The 20,556-nt window shown below is 32.6% G+C and overlaps 2 protein-coding genes across 2 annotated transcripts; both read right to left on the reverse strand.

The window, feature by feature from the left end:
• On the reverse strand, positions 1-3,117 carry LOC111371550 (probable receptor-like protein kinase At5g18500). The gene is made up of 8 exons (XM_022993602.1): positions 2,801-3,117; positions 1,910-2,576; positions 1,708-1,812; positions 1,437-1,559; positions 1,181-1,351; positions 919-1,048; positions 393-605; positions 1-264 (listed from the first exon to the last, which is right to left on the reverse strand). The coding sequence occupies exons 2-8, from the start codon at positions 2,560-2,562 to the stop codon at positions 220-222; spliced, it is 1,440 nt and encodes a 479-aa protein (XP_022849370.1). The 5' UTR covers positions 2,563-2,576; positions 2,801-3,117; the 3' UTR covers positions 1-219.
• A 10,081-nt stretch (positions 3,118-13,198) lies between these two features.
• Positions 13,199-20,073, reverse strand: LOC111371552 (novel plant SNARE 12-like). The gene is made up of 10 exons (XM_022993603.1): positions 19,695-20,073; positions 18,634-18,726; positions 17,987-18,080; positions 16,860-16,897; positions 15,318-15,415; positions 14,802-14,881; positions 14,646-14,702; positions 14,470-14,562; positions 14,099-14,173; positions 13,199-13,656 (listed from the first exon to the last, which is right to left on the reverse strand). Exons 1-10 carry the CDS (start codon positions 19,763-19,765, stop codon positions 13,549-13,551), a joined length of 807 nt encoding a protein of 268 aa, XP_022849371.1. The 5' UTR covers positions 19,766-20,073; the 3' UTR covers positions 13,199-13,548.
• Positions 20,074-20,556: the final 483 nt, after the last annotated feature.

Below are 20,556 nucleotides of genomic sequence, written 5' to 3' on the forward strand. Positions count from 1 at the left end.
TTAATAAGTTAAAATCCTTGTTCAATCAAGCTGAATATATTCATATCCTTCTGTTCAAATTACACAGAATAAAGTGAAAAGTAAAAAACAACACAAAAGCACTGCACAAATTGTGTCTCATAATTCTGTATCCTGTAAATATATACCCTTTCCCTATTTCCTATTTCCTAAATCTATAAATCATTTTTGTATGTATTTCCACTTGGCTATGCTCGACCGTCACTTTTGCTTTCCGACTGCTTGATTCTTCCTCCTTCCACGACCCTGTAGGTTGAAGACATAACATTAGATGACTACTTATAATTCAGAAAGCTTACAATTCAAATCAAGTTTAACTAAAATCACAAACATTTGATAATTTGATATAAATTTTGATCAAGTGAAATACTAACCTCTCGTGGCACTGGATATTCGTCCGACTCGATCATTCGAACAACTTGACTCATTGTTGGCCTTTTGTTAGAGTCTGGATCAACACACCTTAAGGCAGTCAAAAGAGCTCGTTTCAGGGCAGATGTCGATGGCTTAGCCTCGATAAGGGGATCAACCACTTCTTCTGACCGTCTGGCTCCTACCATCATCTTGAGCCAGTCGACCAAATTCACCTGCAAGAAAATTCCGATGGCATTGTTAATGTTATACTTCGAAATTTTGGAACATGCAAATCCTGCTAACAAGGAGAATGAGGCTTCCAAAAAGTCAAAAACTAAAATTTTCTTTTTAAGTTACTCTTTCTTTAGTTCGAACCTAGATGTCAGTAGGTACTTCATAGTATTCAAAATTTTAAAATTCGAAATCACTATAGATGAATAATCATTTCTCAAAGAATAATTATCAGAATCAATATACCTTCAGAAAAACTGAACACAATTAATGCCTCTGCAGTAACATAAGACATCGATTTTTTGACATACATACCTCAGGTGCCGGACAACTATAATCAACGGGATCTCTGCCAGTTATTGTTTCCAAAAGCACAACACCAAAGCTATAAACGTCACTCTTCTCATTTAGGAGGCCACTGTTTGCATATTCCGGAGCTACATATCTGTGGTAAGCGAGGTAAAGGCCATATAGCAAAACAGATCAGATTTTCGAATTTTTAAACATGTACTCTACAAAAAGAGAAAGTAAACTAGTCCAATACTGAATCAGAGGCATCTCTTATACCAATACTAACCCAAAGGTTCCCATTACTCTGGTAGTGATATGACTCTTTCCAGCACCCAGCAACTTAGCAAGGCCAAAATCTGATATTTTAGCATTGAAGTCCTCGTCAATCAGTATATTGCTTGACTTAATATCTCGATGCACCACTTTGGGCTCAATCGCCTCATGCAGATATGCAAGACTGCAAGAGTTTAATCAAATTTATTTCAAGAAATGGATGCCTGCAGGTAATCTAAATTCATAAATACAGAGAGATATGGACTCACGCCTTTGCTGTGCCAAGGAGAATCTTCATACGAGCCTCCCAAGTGAGGTATCCATGCTGGGACATAGATCCATGAAGCCACTGCTCTAGATTGCCATTATTGACGTATTCATATACCAATACCCTAAATTTTTATTTAGAGAAATAAAAGGAAAATTAAAATCATTTACAGGAGCTAAAATAACTTTTCAAGGTCATTATCTAGAATGCAAGGTTTTCACATTTACATCAGACAACTCCACTAATAGAGAGGAATTACAAAGGAATTATACCTATGGGTTCCTTCAATACAGTAACCCAGAAGCCGAACTAAGTTTTTATGCCGAACCTGACCAATAGCCTCAACTTCCACCCTGAATTCCTTCTCCGCTTGTCCTCTACACAGAAAGTGCCACGAAGTCACAACATATACTTGTATAAACAAGAACTCGTTTTCTTTTTCACAAATTTGATGAAATCCATTGTAAAACTTACAAGTTATTTAGGAGCCTTTTGACGGCCACAGAAGTACCATTGACCAGTTGGCCCCAATAGACAACTCCATATCCACCCTCCCCAATAATATTATCCCTTGAAAACTTGCCAGTTGCATTTTCTAGATCCCTCAGTGTAAACCAATGACCCCAACCAAGGTGAGAGAGCTCAGGTAGACCAGCTAGAGGGGAAGACACAGTTATAAGATCTGAAGAAGGGCGGTGTACTGCTAAAGAGCTCTTCTTCTCCCCAGATACAAGCACAGCATCATCTTTCTCCAGGTAATTAAACGAACAGGATTGAATCCTATTATCACCATTCTTAGCCTTCTCATCGCCAAAGCGTTCCAAAAGCTTATCTGAATCTTTTTCATTCTTGTCCTGGACAGTGAAGAAATCCCTGACATTGCCAACATAGTGCTTGGCTGAATGTTGATCGATCCGTATCTCTTTAATTTCCTTAGATACGTTTGGAATCTGGCTTATGGGAAGTGTATCACTACCCCTTTTCGACTTCTTACACGATACACAAAACAGCAACAGCAAGAGAACCAATACAGAAAAGATGCCCAAAAAGATTGCTATTAAAATCCACACCTTAAGATGAAAGATGTGAGTTTTCTTTGACAAAGCAAAATTAAGACCAGAACTCATTTTGCACCAAATGCCTGCCAGATAGAAAGTTAAACATTCATGAAAAACAGCGACCCCTATATGCTTTCAATACAATTCAGCTGAGTTTGATTTTTTCTTTCAAGATTATCATCACTTAAAGCAACCAAAAACAAATACAGTGAACCAAATGAACAAAACTTACCTTTTTTCAATTTAAATACTAGAAATTGCATACAACCCAGAAAAATGTTATAGATTCAAAGTGTTAAAACTTTACCTGTATTTGATGGAATTCAGATATCAAAATTGCCTCAGGAAACGCGAACTCTAAAGCCCAGATCTCTTACAATCCCATTGCCAAAAGTCAAATATCTTTTCAGATTGTTCTTAAATGTTTCCTCAAGAATTACACCTCTACTGAAAGAAATGCCAAAAGAAATCTTTATTTGAAGTTGAATGGAAGTGCAGGGAATACACAAAATAACCCAACATAGCACATGGAATTCTGGGAAATGTGCAATGTGGAACAACAAATTTTTGGAATGAAGACATATTAATAACAAGGCATGGAGGAGTTTTCAGTGGTTAGGTACATACATCAGTAAAGAGACGCGTGAAAATGAAAATTTGCTACTCCTTGTTTTCTTTATTTTTCTATAATTCCATCAAAAAATGATTTTTTTTTCAAAGTGATTCTGACTGTTTATCTGTAACTTAATTGGAATAATATCATTATGAAATGTAACTTAATGACAGATTAAAAGGTCAAATGAACAGACTCTTAATTAGAATAATATCATTATGAAATGTAATATAATGACAGATTAAAAGGTCAAATGAACAGCCTGGACAACACACGTGTGATTATGATTAATTGCTTCTGTCCCTCCCTCTTGTTTTTAATTTAAAGTAATGTTAAGCGGCATGATTGTGATTTTCTGAATCATACGAATATTAATAGAGTTGAGTTATAAGTTAAAAGACCTCGATGCAAGTTGGTTAAAAGTACATGACCTTGATGTATTTAGTCCTAATTTACAAACATTTTACTATTTATTTTTCTTTGTAAGGAAATGTTGACACCACAAAAATTGTCTAAAAATCAATCTTTCAAAATGAAATACGATTGTGCTACAAGTACATCACAACTTACAGATATATTTACCAACAAATGATGTGAACGAATAATCCGATCAATTTATTTCCCTCGTGACCTCCCCAGAGCTAGGGGGTGAATCCCGTGCTTTTCAAGTAAGCACCAACTTCTGGGATGTCTATTCCCGTCTAGAGTCTGTCTGAAGATGTTTGATTGGATCAAAATTTCATCAACAAAATTAAAAAAATTTCTCTACTTTCTTTTTGATACATCATCAATATGTAAAAGATTATATAATGGATGATGTACAACAAGCCCCCGTTTGGTAGCAATTTTTCCTTAAAAAAATTAAAATTTTAACCGTTATTATACTATTTCAGCCGTCATTTTTGACTTTTTTACTTATATGTGGGATTTATTTTTCTCTCTAACGATCAAAAAATTAATTTTCATAATCACTATCAAACTGGCCCAATTATTTTTCAATGAATAAATTTTTTATGGTTGTATGTCATTGTTGAGGGGGAAAAAGCCCTTTATTGTGTTTTTTCTATTTAAAACGTTCTACTATAAACACGTCATTCGAGCATTAATTGCCAAAAATGTAACTGTCAAACTGACCTTAGCATGCTGTGTGACGGGATAAAACTATAATTAAACAAATAAATAAAATTGCAATTGGGTTAAGCATTTATTAGGATATCAAATCATCGTGCACGAAAAGTTGACATCGCCTAAGGTCCCTTTACATTAATTAATTCACACCTATACATACTTAGTATTGGCCCCTTCCTAAAATTAAATCAAAATTAGATTACGTGAAGATTAAGGAATCTTGTGTATTGTATCATATATCTGATTCGAATTTGGTAATAAAATAGTATAAAATAATATCAAAGTATACCATTAGTGGCTTTATTATTAGTAATATGAGATGACCCAAGTCTCCTTTCTCTCCTAAATTTTATTTTTGAGATTTCAGTACATCGTCTATTTTGTTTATTAAAAAGAGATGATATGTCGATATATCAAAAATATATTTTGAGTCAGTCTATGAGATAGCAAGTTCCAAACATTGAATCTCTACTTTCCATATGCATTATTAAAAATCGGATACATTGATTAGAATTAAGCTGTAGTGACAGAAATGGGTGACAAAGACGGTGACTGCCTCTCACATGCCTGCGGACCCCTCCTAAATTAAATTTTTTTTTTTCAAAAGTGGGTCCCCTTGTTGTTGGTGCCAGTCTGATTGTATGTCAGCCTGATTTCCGTCACTATAGTATCTTCCTATAGATTAGTATTTAACACAACAATACATTATGATGAGTAGGCTCTATTGAGTCTTGGATATATCAATTTTTATTTATTTTTTTTCAACTCTAACATGGTAGATAAGATGATGCCTCATAATCTTATTTTTTTAAGGATTAGCATAAGATGTTATTTTTTTTATTTAAAAACTCCTCAAGTCATCGTAGCAAAAAATATAAATTACAGATATTCATATTTTGAATTTTTTTATCAATTAAAATTTGAATTATATTATAATAAGAGCTATTATAATTTTAAAAACAAGTTAAAGGTGTATAATAGCGACTAGGGACGTCAATCTACTCTGCCACATTACCATGTTAATGACAAAAAAACATACAAACATATATTTCATGCTTTTGTTTCACCAAATGCAAAAACCTAAAAGTTAAGAAAAAAATTACTTATTTTCGTGAACTTCTTAAAATGTTTACTTATATTTGGTAAAGAATAAAATAGTAATTGCCCACAGTACATACAATGTTCATTAATGAAAAAAGAATTGCAGAATTGAAAAATAAAACATTGACTGAAGATAAACATGTGTTGAGCCAAATAAATTAAGTAGGCCCCAAATATTTATAATGCGGGCAAAGGTTGGCATATACATGGTACAATTTTTCATGTCAATAATAAAAAATAGTTGCGTTGACCACATTAATTTTTATTTTTATTTTTTTATACATATTTGGATAATTTTTTAAAAGATTTTTGTTGGCTAACTCGTCTACGAAAGGTAAAAGTCCCGTCAAACGTATCATTAAGCTAACTTTCTTTAAAAACTCTTCTAATTAAATAAGTATTTCTAAAAAATTATTTAAATAAGTCCAAAATTACATTCTTCATCTTAAAAGTAATTTTTTACTTTTCAAAAGCATTGTAAAGTAAAAATATGTGAATTCAGTGTATTTGTTTGTTCATATTTTAAATTAATACATGATCGTTTGTTCATATTTTAAATTCAGTGTATTTGTCTTTTATTTTATAGTTTGCTTCAATCCCAATAAAAGTATTCAACTCAAAGATTAAATTAATTCTCTCAAGGAAAAATATAAAAATAAGAGAGAGAGAGAGAGAGGATACCCTCTAATAAGAATTATTTAAAATATCAATTATAATTAAGATTTAAAATTTTATCTGAAAATATCAACTTTATTAATATCAGTAGTTCGAGCCCTTATATTTTCTTTAATATTTTTATACTTAATCGACGCGGGATTTTTCACTTAGCATGGTCTAAACAAACCCTCCGACACTGTAAAAAATGCATCAACAATGAGGATAGGCTGCTTCAAACACTTGAAAAAGTGGCGTGGCCATCTCGCACTTTATTACATAATAGAATTTGAACATAAATATTGTCTTCATAATTTATATTAGGTCTCAGTAATTTTGTCTCTTGGCTCGATCATTGATTGACGTACATTTCTTCCATTCTTAATAATACAGAAAAAATAAATAGATGTTGTTGATCCCATAAATGACTCATGTTCTTTCATTAATACATGTGAAAAATGAAATTAAAATAATATATATTCACCACAAGAAATAAATGAGACATAGACAAAGTTAATTTGTCTCCTATAACCCAAGTGATTACATGATTATACTAAGTAATATGGGGTGCTAGACATTGTTCCTCCATCTTCCACAAAAGGGAATCAAAATATATGCAAATGTCACCTACTTACTACTTGTGTCATTTCATCAAATAGTTGATGAAGTTGCAAAGGGTAGAAGAAGCCATGTCTATATTTTTAAATAATAATTAACTTGATAATTAAAATATTTATGTGTATGTATCTCTTTTATGTAGGCATGCACAAGCACCATTTGGGTGGATTTTTTATATTCCTCTTGCAGCTGTCAACGAACAAACGATCAAACAAATGAAGGTGAAGGTCTACCAAATTTTTGTGAACAATCGAAGACGAATAATTATAGGCGGACATATGGTACTTTGGGGGACAATAATAATATTTAATAAAATATCATTTACATTATCATAGATGGCTTAATTGAATAAATTAACATTTCTAATTAAAAATAAAATAATAATCTATTTTAATGGCTAAATTCTCTTCGGGGTAAGTTGTGGTGTAGGTCTCCTACCTTTCCAAAAAATTGAAGTTAACCCATACTTCTCATTGTGGTCCAAACATTCTCAACCTATCATAAATTAGCAGAACTCAACCCCATTCACATAATATGTTAGATTTACGATGATCAAGCACACAAAATGTGCAAGATTTTCGATGATCAAAAGCGAGAAGATTCATAAATAGGTGTTAAAGTAAGGATTTTTCAAATGCACACGAGTACGTAATAGGTGGACTTTTTTCAATGATAAATGAATCGTCTTTATTTTCGTAGGAAGCAACCTTTTGATTTTATTGTTGTTTACAAGTTAATGACACCACTCAAATGTATCCCAATTCTCCTTTTTGTGGTCAATATATGAAGAACGTATTTTCCACCGACAAATGTCTTTAATCTAAAAAACTTGAAACAACATAGTTTTGCAATATGGAAAATAAGAAAACTAAACTTGTAGTAATCATTGCAAAATAACTAATGAAATTGAAATTCAGTGCCAAGTTCTATTGAGTAAATCAAACATAAGTGTACTTTAATTTTATTCAATCAGATAATTATACTTTAATTTAATTTTTATTGAGTAAATCCATCCAATTTTATCTTTTGGACTAACAAAAATTGATGGTGGGATCATCAATAATAATGGTCGCCACTAAAGTTGCATTGCACTTATTTCATGTCAGCAACTAATAGTTATGTGTGATGATCTTCATTTATTGATCGTGATGCCATCGTTAGTGGAATAAAACAAAGTTACCCAAATTGTAATCAAGCGTAATTGTAGTTACCTTTTTTAAATAAAATCAAAGTACAGTTGCCCGTTATAAATCAAATTAAAGTATAGCTACTCGATTGAACAAAACTTTGTCAAAGGAAGCCACATTGGAAGTTGAATGGTTGTTATCTGTGTGGGTGGTGGGGCTGCATCAGATTTTCTATTGAAATGATCTGTGATAACAAAGATCTTAATTCCTAATCACGCGATTCTCCAAACCAAATTATAGAAGACGGTCGGTCCCCTTGAAAACATATGTTTTGTTGCTATATTCTTGGTCTGATTAATGATTATTTATTTAAGTATAAGATTGCAATTATCAAGTAAACAAACCACATGGTGAAATTATTAATGGTTTTAATGACAAATAAACAAACCATATGGTGAAATTATTAATGGTTTTAATAGAAAACTATAGTTTCACGACGACATATTGGAGTTCCCACAAAATCGATATCTTGCAGATGAAGGAAAGGATATTATTCGAGCCATGGCTTGATGCGAGTACGAACTGAACTATACCACAAGGCTATAAGCATCAAGAACTCGATTCATGTGCTGCTTCGAAAAAAAAAAAAAAGTCGAAATCCACTACCTCTTGATAATGAATCCTCATCCCTATAGACTGCGAGACAACGACTTTTGCCAACCGTGAACCATTAAGGATTACATCCCACGCATGTCATATGTTATAGCCAACAATTGATCTGGCTTCTGCATCTGGGAGATTAAAATTGAATTCAATTAGGTTTTTTTCATAGAGACTAAAGATATAAATAACTCTCTTAAAACATAAATTCCAATAACGTGCTTTAAAAGAGTAATTCTTCTCAAAATCTTGTTCAAAATCAAAATGTATGAGTTGGAATATCACTCTCCAAATTTATTTATGCTAAATAGAAGTCCAATTTCGTGAATTTGTGGGGTCATTTGGATTTGTTTGGACACAATTAAAAGATACCGTTCATACCATAAAATTTAGAGAAATTTGTTTTACCATGAAATATACTACTGACGGTATTGTTAGTGCCGGTCTCGACAATAGGTGGAGTGGGCAATAGCCTGAAGTCCCATTTGAACTGTTCAACTAGAAAACATACTAATTTTTAATTAAAATGTTAAACATTAGATTAGTCACTCTTTATTTTGTTGAAGTATGTAAAGTATATTTGATTGTTTAACAAGCATCGAGAAAAAAATTATAGCACTTTTCTTCTTGATAATACAAGTTTCCATGAAGAAGATTGTTCTTGTCTTCTCATTATGTTGAGCATTGAAAATCCACAAGAAGACGAAGAGCTTTAAGCCCGTACACATAACATTTCACCCTTCCTGAAGGGGATCCACACACAATTAAATAGTTGTGGATCCCCTCCATATGAGAGGAGTGTAATACATTGTGTACACCTCATGTACACATAGCATTTCCCTTGTTTTATTCCTTTTAGACTTAGACCTCTTGTATTTTGAGGCAAAAAATTAAAGTGTAATTTTTTAAAAAACAATATAATGTTATATATATATATATAACATATGCATTCGATACTTTGAAAATGTTTTCTAATTATTTCATTATCAATATTGTTAAACGGGTTTTGCTACTTTTATAATTTTGTTTTTCGTTTCGTTGACAGTTGTTGAGTTAACGACGAGTAAATCAAACTGAATGTAGGAAGTAAATGAATTGAAATAAAATTCACATTTAATCTAGAAAGTAAATGAAATTTAAATTTAATTCGAAAGTAATTCCAATTACATTTAATCTGTAATGATCCTAAAAAATTTGATGTCATATTCCATGCAATTTTTTTAATAAAATGATGTAAATTATATTGTAAAGTTTATCGTGTAAAAATAATAAACGTTAATGAATAAAAATTGAAATTTTTAAATAAAAGACGAGTTAGACGCCTCTTTTAAGATGTATGTTTGACACATATTTAGCTGTTTTCAATATTAGTTTGAAACATTCAATATGACTGCAATATAGTTCTCAAAATGAGCTTCTAGATGACGCAGGTGATTTGTGGATTTGGATAGTATACCATTATCAGTGGATTTTGAAAGTTAGCGTGTTATCTAAATTCTCAAAATATTAGTTTGGAATGAACTATTTTAATGTGTCATAACTTTTTCTATGTCTGGTTGTTTCACACGCCATTAACGAGCGAACAATTAGGTCATGAACACTTCGAAATTATATTAAGAATGCAATGTTTCAACTTCATTTGGCATCCCAAAATGAGTGCATCAAAATAAGTCATAAAAGGATCAAAACAATTATTTTATGGCAAAAAAATCAAAAAATTTGTGGGTTCATTTGACCCCACATGACTTGGATCCGTCGTTGCTTCTATACGTCTTTATATTTCTTGGGCTCAATTGCAGCAAAGAAGAAACTTCTCTCCCTGTCATTCTTATACTAGAAGGCTCAACCATTTGCATCAAGTACACCGTCAATAACAACTACAGATGCTAGCTTCGTTCTACCACTTTTTTTTAGGATATTTCTATTGTTAGTTGATAAAGTCCTATACTCAAATCAATAATGTCACAAGAAAGGTAGAATTGACGACAACGGTGTTCATTGAAAAAAGTGATACAAAATATAGATTGTAAAAATACAATTTTTTATTTTTCTACCAAAAATTATAAAAGAGTACATTTAATTTAGAAATTTGAAAGTTTTAGTTTTTATTTTTATAACTTTGAATATTTTTAATATTTATAAGGGTTTCATACTTGAAATTGGCATAAGGCTCCAAAAATTTCAGGCCGCCCGTTCATAGCCGAGACTTTTACGTGGATTGGTGATAGAGACGAATCAAACTAGTGCTTATATTAAATCATTTGATTCGTTTTCTGTTCTTTCTTTACAATTTCTCCTTTGAAATTTCATTTAACTGAATTTTGAATGGAAAAATATGTAAAAACTCCGAGCCCCCTTTGGTTTAACTGAAAGGTTGACAAAAAAACTAAATTAAAAATTAATTTTAATAACATATTTCATCTGATTCACAATTTTTATCAATTTTTCAACTACACAATTTATCAACTTTTATCAAAATCAACTAAAAATCTAATTTAAAAAAAAAAAAAAAAACCAAATAGGAGCCAAGTAGAACATATTTACTATTATTGGAACTAACAACTCCGATCTCCTATCCCATTGGGTAGGATAAAAACTTTCCACTGCTGACGTGGCAAAAGAACCTTAATTATAGTTATCCGTATAATCATTGCTGGGCGGATATCAATGCAGTATAAAGTTGGTTAAACGAATATTGGTATGTTTTCCTATAAGTTGGTAGTATTCAATTACCTATGTTGAAAAACTTAAATAATGTCATGTTTGAGCCTCATTTTTAAAAAAAAAATACGTTCTTAAACAGTGATTTGATATTATTTCAATCATACATTACAGTGATTTGACATTATTTCAACCATATATTTTTCAATAAAATAATATTACACGCAAATTCAAAAATTTTCTTTATTTTTTAACTACATATTTTCTATCAATACATTATTCAAAAAAGTATCTCACGAAAAATAATGTAGCTCAAACAAGAGCTAAATGTGTTTTCATGAGTGAGATAATCCCACGATAGAAAATAACCTAATAATGTACTTGCTTTTAGATTGATTTGCTTTTCTAAAATGTACTAATTTGGCATCTCTCCTACTCCTAGGCTGGCATTGGCTATACACATGGTATTCATATGAGTGGATTGATCATGTATGCGCCTATAAATCATGGTTGCAATGACGGGGTAAATAGATGGCCCGGCCACTCATGTTGTAGTCCGCGTGCACATGGCATCTGCATGATGAGCAAAACAGTGTGATTGGGCACTACCATTTTAGTGTAGTAGGACCGTCCACACAAAATGGATGTGGACCACCATCCAAGGGTGGGATTTAGACTCTCGCATCGTTATCAAACTTTGAATGGTGTGATCTAATAGATAGGGATGACAATAGATGTCACCTATCCTCTCGAGGATTTCGAAAGACGAGACATGAATTAAAATACGTATTAATCTACAAGTACAGATTTTTTTTAACAAATTTAGTATAGTTGTTTTCGGCAATAGCCAATCATATTGTCTTTCCGTACAAAATATGTACTTATAGCATTGCTCTTAAAATACTCTCATTTGCTTATTCATTTTCTTTGCTAATTACGATTTAAATTTAAATTTTATATATATATAAAATAAATAAAGGATCGAGATAAGACAGGGATAGGGATTTTGTCATCCTACTAAGAGTCAAGATTGATCTGTGTCAAAAGTGGTAGCAATTCAGAGAAGCCATGGATTTGTAGAAATTGAACCTTATCTTTTTTTTCACGTCACAAATCAATCCAAGTATAATTGCATTCTACGTTTCTTATTCTAATTATTCAGTGCCAGTGGCTACTTTTGTTATGGCTGTTTTGTATAGTACCGATAAATTAAGGTGGGAGTACGTGTTCTTGAACACGGCGCTGGTCAGTGTTTGAGTTGTCATTTTCTCGTATGGAGAAAGAATTTAACACCTTATACAGATGAAATGTATACTCCCTCTATCCCAATTATATAGGCTTGTTTCATTTTTCACACAAATTAAGAAATATCTTTAATATCATTGAAAATTAATTTTTGTCAAGATCTTCCTAGTTTACCCCTGTTTAATTTTCAATATGTATTAGTAAATTATTGTTGAAATTCATAAAAAAATTAAATGATTTAATTTAAAAAAGAAGAAAAAATGATAGTTGTTTCATGTTTTCAAGAAGTGAAAAATGTGTTTTTGAATAATTTCAAGAAATTAGCATATTAAGTAAAGAAAATTGAATAATAGTATATTGATAAAGGAACAAAATAAAATATTCTAAATTAGAAAACAAACCTACATATCTGAGCCAAGAGAAAATGGAAACTCAATCTATATAAATGAGAGAGTAGAAATTTTTACAAATGAGGAGGTGACGACACGAAATTGACTTGTCTGAATTTATTTGTCCATCATCCAATCAAATTGTGCCACTTGTCAATTTGCCAAACTGTTTGGCAAAAACAGTTTTCAAATCCACCGACAGATGCACACCACGCGTTCATCTATCATGCTGCCTGTACAGGTAGCATTTCTCATTTTATAGCTGATTGAAGTTTTCAACTTTCTGCAGCATTGTGTAGGGTAGTCTTGTACAACTATTTGAAGGTGATGTGTTGTCCAAGCAAAAATTTTATGGGCTACATTATGGTGTCCATAATGTACACCAAGAATTATTCAAATTTTATTTCCTATATTTTGTCAAGCATACAATTGAGTAGTCCTGATACTCGACTTGGAATCCATTTCGTAAATTGATGGAATTCTCAATGATCAGCATATAAAGAATTAACTATTGCAATCGAGAACTACAAATTGTATTGAAATCCCGTTAAGTTTGCTACATACACAGCTCCAAAGATCTCGTCCAATCTAAAATAGTGTTCTAGCACCGCTCAGGTTTACAGGGGGAAAAAATCGCATTCATATGAAAAAAACGAAATAAAAAATAAAACCTGAAGGTAAAAACAAACTCGAAATGATTTACATAAAGAAAACACAAATATGCACATCTCAAGCAAGAATTGATTAGCATAAAACCTGAACAGATGTCACAAATAGCAGCATTGCTATATCTTGTTTAGTGCAGCCTCATAATGAAATTGAATGGCACAGTAACTCTCTGCTATCCGAGAGGAGAAAGTTAATAAAAATGCTGCCCTGGCTTCACATACAACAATCTCCTTGTGGTAGGTGCTGGAGGAGCCAGTCCTGGAATATCTCGTATATTTTTGTTGTTGGGGTTCACAATCTATCAAATAACAAATCACAGAACATCAACTACAGATTTTGGGGTGTATATAATGTGTCATTGTACCCGATATATTATATGCAGCAACCAATAAAACATTGGAAAGTGCTATATGTACATAATTGTCTACATAACGGTGTCCATAATTATACGTGGCACTGGATCCAACCTTTGATTCAAATTTCACACTTGAACATCAACAACCGGATGATTGCCACATCACATTATGGACACCATTATGTTCAATAATTACGTACAAGTAGAATTTTCCTAAAACATAGTATTTAATTGTTAGTACAATGACAATGTTAAGAATGTTTTCCAGCTTTAATTATATGCCTTGTCGAATATGCAACTTAGATATCAACCTAGCCATTGAAAGCAGAAAATAGTTATAGTATCAGATTCTGGAAGTAAATAGATTCTATATATAAGAGCATACCTTCACGACAGTTATGGCTATTACTCCACATACAATCAGAAAAAGAAAAAGCATGATGCACTTATCCGTAGCCACCTGGAATACACATGAACTTTATTATTTATAACATATACGGGAAGAAATATATAAACCTACTAAATAGCATGATTAGAGGTTTCCATCTAACTGTCTCACAAATTAGTACCATCTCATTGTCCCAAGAAGACTCGTATTTTGAGGTCAAATGAGCAAACTAAAATTATTCGATATTGTGATACGATTGCATTTAACATTAGTTTGTAGATAGAGTTCAAATGATTTTAAGCAAGCAAAAGATGTGGAAAGAAAAATAGTACAAGGAAAGAAAGATATGACACTCTCAACTACATTACCTGTCTGCCAATCTCCTTAACAAGCTGTGAAGCCTTTTTTATGGAGAACTGGATTGTGTCCAGTTCATTAACAATACGGCCCATTTGCTCAGTCTGTACAAATTTCAGATGATTCAGTGATTATGCAAAGAAACAATTGAGACCAGTTCAAGAGGGTAAAGGAAGTGCGCACTCACTTGGCCCTTCAAGGTAGTAGCAGTTTCAGTTCCCACTTCAATTGTTTGGTGGACAACCTACAGTTCATAGAAAGTTTAGAGTACAGTCAATGGCCTGGTCAGTTTCGTCCACTTCAATTGTCCATTTACAGAATATGCAATAATCATTAAATTGACCTGTTTGGAGCGTTCAATGGCCTGGTCAGTTTCGTCCATTGTCTTTGTTCCAGCATTGATAAGCTCCTGATTTGACATTTCTATAGAATAATCCACGTAATGAAAACTAATAGAAGACGTGAAAGAACAGAAGCTAATGGGGACTAATAACTCATCATTTAAACAGACTCAATAGCTATCTTATTTATCTTTTTTAAGCAGAAGACTTGCAGGGTTAAACATATGGAATATTATCTCTAGTTCTTGAATGTAACTTGTGATGAGAGATGCTAATCTACTTACAAAACACCATAACTTAGTTGCAAGAACTATTTTGTTAACTTCATAATTGCGCCCGTAACCAAAAGATATAAAGGTGGCAGCCACTGGGAAGAAAGGTGATATATAGTAATATATTTCCCATGTACAAACATTATCACTTCGGTACCATGTCAGCATTTATCTTTACCACACAGCTTATCATATTTTAGAAATTGAACTTCAATTATAGAGAATGACTAGGTATTTAATGCCCACCTGATGCCATTTGAACATTCTCATCTGCTGTAGGCTCGCTGGCACCAGCTCCCATATCAAAGAGTTCGACCCTTTTATTTCCGAGAGTGCTCGTGTACCTGCAATTTCCCAACTTCCAAGTAAGATAGAATAGGGGAAACACAGCATAGCGAGAAAAAGGAAGCAGTCAAGTTGATTTCAAGATGCATCAGCACTTCCATAATTCCAGGTGAACAATCTTTGCATATTTTTGAGCTGGCCATGAAGATAATCTAATTGATATCAAATATTAATAAAACAGAACCGTTCTGAACATGTCTGGATTTATTATTGATCTAACGAATTCCAAATTCTGGTATATAATATTATGTAACAAGAGTTCTAGAGAATCTAACCAACTATGAATAAATTGTCAGCATTCGATGTGAAAATGAAGCCTTAATTCGTTGGTCACAATTACCAAGTTCATGGACTACCAAATGCAAGAAAGAATAAGAATTAGTCCTGTCAGATCATATTTTTGGCACTAAATATCAGAGTTAATGGAGGCATTTTAGGCTTTGCATGTTAGTTTATCTTTATACATATAAGTATCATACTATTGCAGGGAATCTCAGAAAAAAAATATGATCTCTTTTTCAATCAAGCTACATAGAATTCATAATAATATTATATTTTGCATCACAACAATAGGTTCAGGCAAAGATGGAAAATAAGTTTTTGAAGAAAAACCAATTAGAAAAATTTCATGGTACTGTTCCATCTATCTTTCTGCAGTAAATTACAACAAATGCATTTTACTTGGAGTAAATATATCCCCAGGTATCCAGATTGCATGGCCCAGGGCTAGGGTATACATGTCTGATATGTGCAGGGATATGTAAAGGACACTGCTACGACTCACTGAAAGATATACTTTGGAGGTTAAAATCTATTTTTGGAATGAATATGGGCTACACTACAATATGGCAAACCTTAACATTCAAAAGAGGACAAATTATGTAAAAATGGTTAAAATAACTAAAACAAAATGGAAACGTGAGAGAGAGATTGTCCAAGATATGCATAGAGATGATAACTTTTGTTATTGATAGCATTTTAAAGACGATTCCGTGGTTCCATTAACTTTTTTAATCTTTCGATACTATATTCTATTTTATCTTGTTGGATTAGCTAATTCAAAAACCAATCAACCTACTCGTATTTTTCTTAATCATTAAACTACCATTTTAACCATGTTTAACTCGAATCTTTCATTTTTTTGAGACTATATAGTATATGCAGACAAAATAAAAAATGGATTAGGGTTATAAGTTTTCCAGGATATTAATTCAAAAAATAGACAACAAACATAATTTCTATTCAACTTGTCCCAAATGTGTCAGATTCTATTTTTTTAGAAAGTGCCACAACATCATGCATGCTCGTGTCTTAATCATGTGTTTGTGTTTATGCTTGTTAGCCATGTTTGACGAGGAAACATTTTAAAAGAATAATTAGACTTCAGACAGCATCAGTCACGCACAAAATAATAAGAAAATTGAATTGAAACAATGAACTTACGTTTTCCTCAAAGCCACATAAGAGTTTAACTCTTTGATCTGCAAAAGATAAAATAAGAAAATTCATAACAATAAACTACAGCAGTATGCCGGTGCTCCAGTGTGCATCTGTGCCTTTTCAATCCAACAAAATGATTGACTTTCAACGGCCAGCCAAAACTAAAAACTAGAAAAGGAGAACCTCATCAAATCATGCATAACACGCAAATCTTCAATGTCACTCTATGATGCTCTGACACAAACATGATTTTCAAAGCAAATAAAATTTTAAATAGCCTTTTAGGACATAGAGGCAAATTATTGTTTCTTAAATTGTTAAAAAGACTAGTTACTTTTGAAATACAAAAGACAGATTTTTAAAGCCAGTTGACCTAGATATTAGGTTTTTAAGTGGACACCATTTAGTAAAGACCAGTTTCTAGCCTTTTAAAAAAGTTCAAAAACTAGGGTTTACTTGGTGCCTGCAATTTTTCTTCAAGGAAGGAGAAAGGGTCCAAAACCACATAGCCACTGAGATGGAAAAAACAGAGCCAGCGAGGGGGGAAAAAGAGATAGAGAGATAGCCCAACTTCAGAAGGGAGGAAATCAAGAAATACACAGCACATTGAGATAGAAGGTTAGTTTCATTTTTTAGTCATTCTTGCGATTCTTTTTCTCAAGTCAGTATGTCGTATAGCCACGAGTCAGCAACTATCCCCTGCGGGGAGAAAAAAAATGAAAATAGGGATATGCCATGTGGCATCTCCGACACATGTAGGAGTCGTGTCTGTTCCTAACATGCCGGTACAATAAAGTGTCAATGCATCACAGATGACACTTAATAAGGTGAAAATAATTTAATACAGTATTTAAAAGTATGCTTATGATCTGCTATCTAAAGTGGTCTAGCTCAGGATGATTGTTTTCTTTACAAATGTGCTTGTTCCGTCCTGTCTTAATGTCAACTACAGCCAGTATTCACAGGTGGGATGTGGGTGGAGGTTGGGGTGGGTGCATTGGACAAAATGATGAATCGAGAGCTTAGAAAATAAAAACTAAAGAACACATTGTCATGATTAATAAATTTAAATAGTTCAGTTTGTGTGCATCTAACACATTTTCAAGTATTAACGAAATTTCGAAGCTTACCATGTTTTGCTTCACGTCATTCAGTTCCTTGGTAACCTCTGGAGGATTTCTGCTTTCGTCATCTTTAATTTCACGATCAAATTCTTTAATCAGCCTAACACATTTAGCAACCCATACATCATTATGAAAAAAAATTAAAAGCATTATATCTGAAAGATCACAACAAATAAATGCTGCTGATCTTGTGGTCCAAAGAAGCAATTATCAACATAAGAATACGATCAACACTAATAAATGCTACTATATTAATGTTGCAAAGTGATAATTAATTATTTGGCGTGAACGTACAGGATTACGATTCATTAATTAAGTTTCTTTCCATATACAGCACCAGAGACTCAGAGAGAACTTCAGGATCATATTAACAAATCTTTTTGCAGCATACATCAGCTACAATTGAGTCCCGTGACAGACCTACTATATATAAAAGAGAAATCACGATGTGAAAGGGGAGAAACAGGTATCCCTTACTCCATTTCTTCGTTAGGAGTGAGTGGGTAGGAAACTTTAACAGCCTTCATTCATGCAACATCAAATGAGAAAGGATTCCGCTTACCCACTCCCCTTTCCTAGGAGCATTGCCCTCTTGACTTGATATATTAAGAACGCTACAACAGATATTTCCTTTTCCAGGAGAAAATGCTTACCTTTTACACTCCCTCATCTTCGCAGTGAGCTCCTCCAGCTGCTTATTTTGTCTACTGGAGTCTTTAATCTTATCCAGCTTTTGAAAGCCATTTCTGATCAAAACAAAGAAATTGTCATGAATTTACAGATGCTATAAAAAATTTATTAGTTTGCATTAGAAACTATAAAATATCAAAGGTGAAAAATATCAGAAAATATACTTCCATCATCCCACGTGGATAGAAGTAGTTCTGAGATTGATAAACTGCAAGTTTTTCATAAATACTAGAAGAATCAAGTGGTTTATATTACTAGGAGAATCATATTGGTGAAGGGCAGTTGTATATGACATCCAAATACTCCTTATTCTACACGGCATGAGAGGTGGAACACACTTTTTTAAGTGAGGTAATATCTTTTCTCCAACAAACATAGGCATTTTACCATCTGACATTAATCACAAAAAGAAACAAAGATTTCTGGATAAATGAACCAAACAAGGTACAAAATTGTTCAGAAAAGCTAACACATATGACCTAATAAAGCATTTTAAATTTATAAGAACCTTGGTGATTGCTTCATGACCAGAGAATTCATTTAAGACTTCCCATATATAAAGTCTTATTTCGACTCAATTCATTAAACACGTACCACATATAATGTCTATCTAAACTCTTGTTGAAGCCATCTACATGTACAGATATCTCTAATAAAGGTATCGAAGAAGCAAAACTGGCCGAGTCATTCTGCACGTACAGGGGCCTCTTTCACAGGCCCCTGACAGGTAAAACACGGAGGGTGGGTCCCACAATTTTTTTTTAATACAACTGAGCCTCCCCCTGCACAGTGAGGGGCCTGTGAGGCCCCTGTAAAGGCTGCACCTGTACGTGCAGCCTTATTCATGTAGATACTCAGAAAAACTATGATAAAAAATCAATTCCAAATTTGTATACAATTCAATGCGTAATCCAATAATCAGCGCAAATCAATACAACCATAACCCTAGAAACAATCCACATGAGAAATCAACTATAAACCCGTAAGTGTGTATATAAATAAAGGAAGAAGTAAGGAAAATTACGCAAGGGCACGCATAGTATCCCGAATTTCACCGTGGATCTGCTCCATTTGAGGGTTCATCTGTAACTCCATGTTTGCCACTTTACCTTAATCTCGTTCCTCTTTCCTTTCGTTTTATTTCTAATTCATTTACCGCCGAGGAAAAAGAAATTCCTCACCGGCAAATCACAGTTACAATTGCCCAGCAGCCAAAATAAATGAACAATCTTTCTTAACAATCTCAACCAATTTTTGTTAAGTTTTGAAACTATGGATTTGAAATTTGAAAATTGAAGAAATTGAGATGCTTTAGGGTTGTGATCGTTATTGTGGAGAGAGAAAGGAACGTTGGCTAAGGACAAGGAATAATCGTAGTGATGACAGGGCGGAATTACAGGCTGGGACTTGATGGATATGTGTATGCGGGTGGGACACACTCAAAACCTGTTTCATTTCGATATCCTTCAAACTTAAGTTCAGGTAAGACATATGTTAAAGCATGATTAACAATTTGAAAAATTAAATCTAAAATATAAAATTATTTTCTGATATATCCTTCACTTCCCCATTTTTAACCCTAGACAAGTAATTTTATTTTAAAGAAGTAATATGACTTATTTTTAATGTGAACTTAGCTATAATTAATTATTGACAATAAGTTAACGTAAATTATACGTTTAAATTTTGGAATTATATGTAATATTATTTTATTGAAAAGTGTGTGATTGATAAAAAGAAGAGAATAATGAATTATGAATTTTTAATTTATTCCCCGTTTGGCCTCCATTATTTCTCATTAAATTAAATTAAATTTCTCTCTCTCTTATTATTAACCACATAATCTTTAATAAAATAATATTACACGTAAATCAAAAAAATTTCTT

This window comes from Olea europaea, chromosome 22 (assembly GCF_002742605.1).
Source record: "Olea europaea var. sylvestris chromosome 22, O_europaea_v1, whole genome shotgun sequence".
Lineage (NCBI taxonomy): Eukaryota > Viridiplantae > Streptophyta > Magnoliopsida > Lamiales > Oleaceae > Olea > Olea europaea.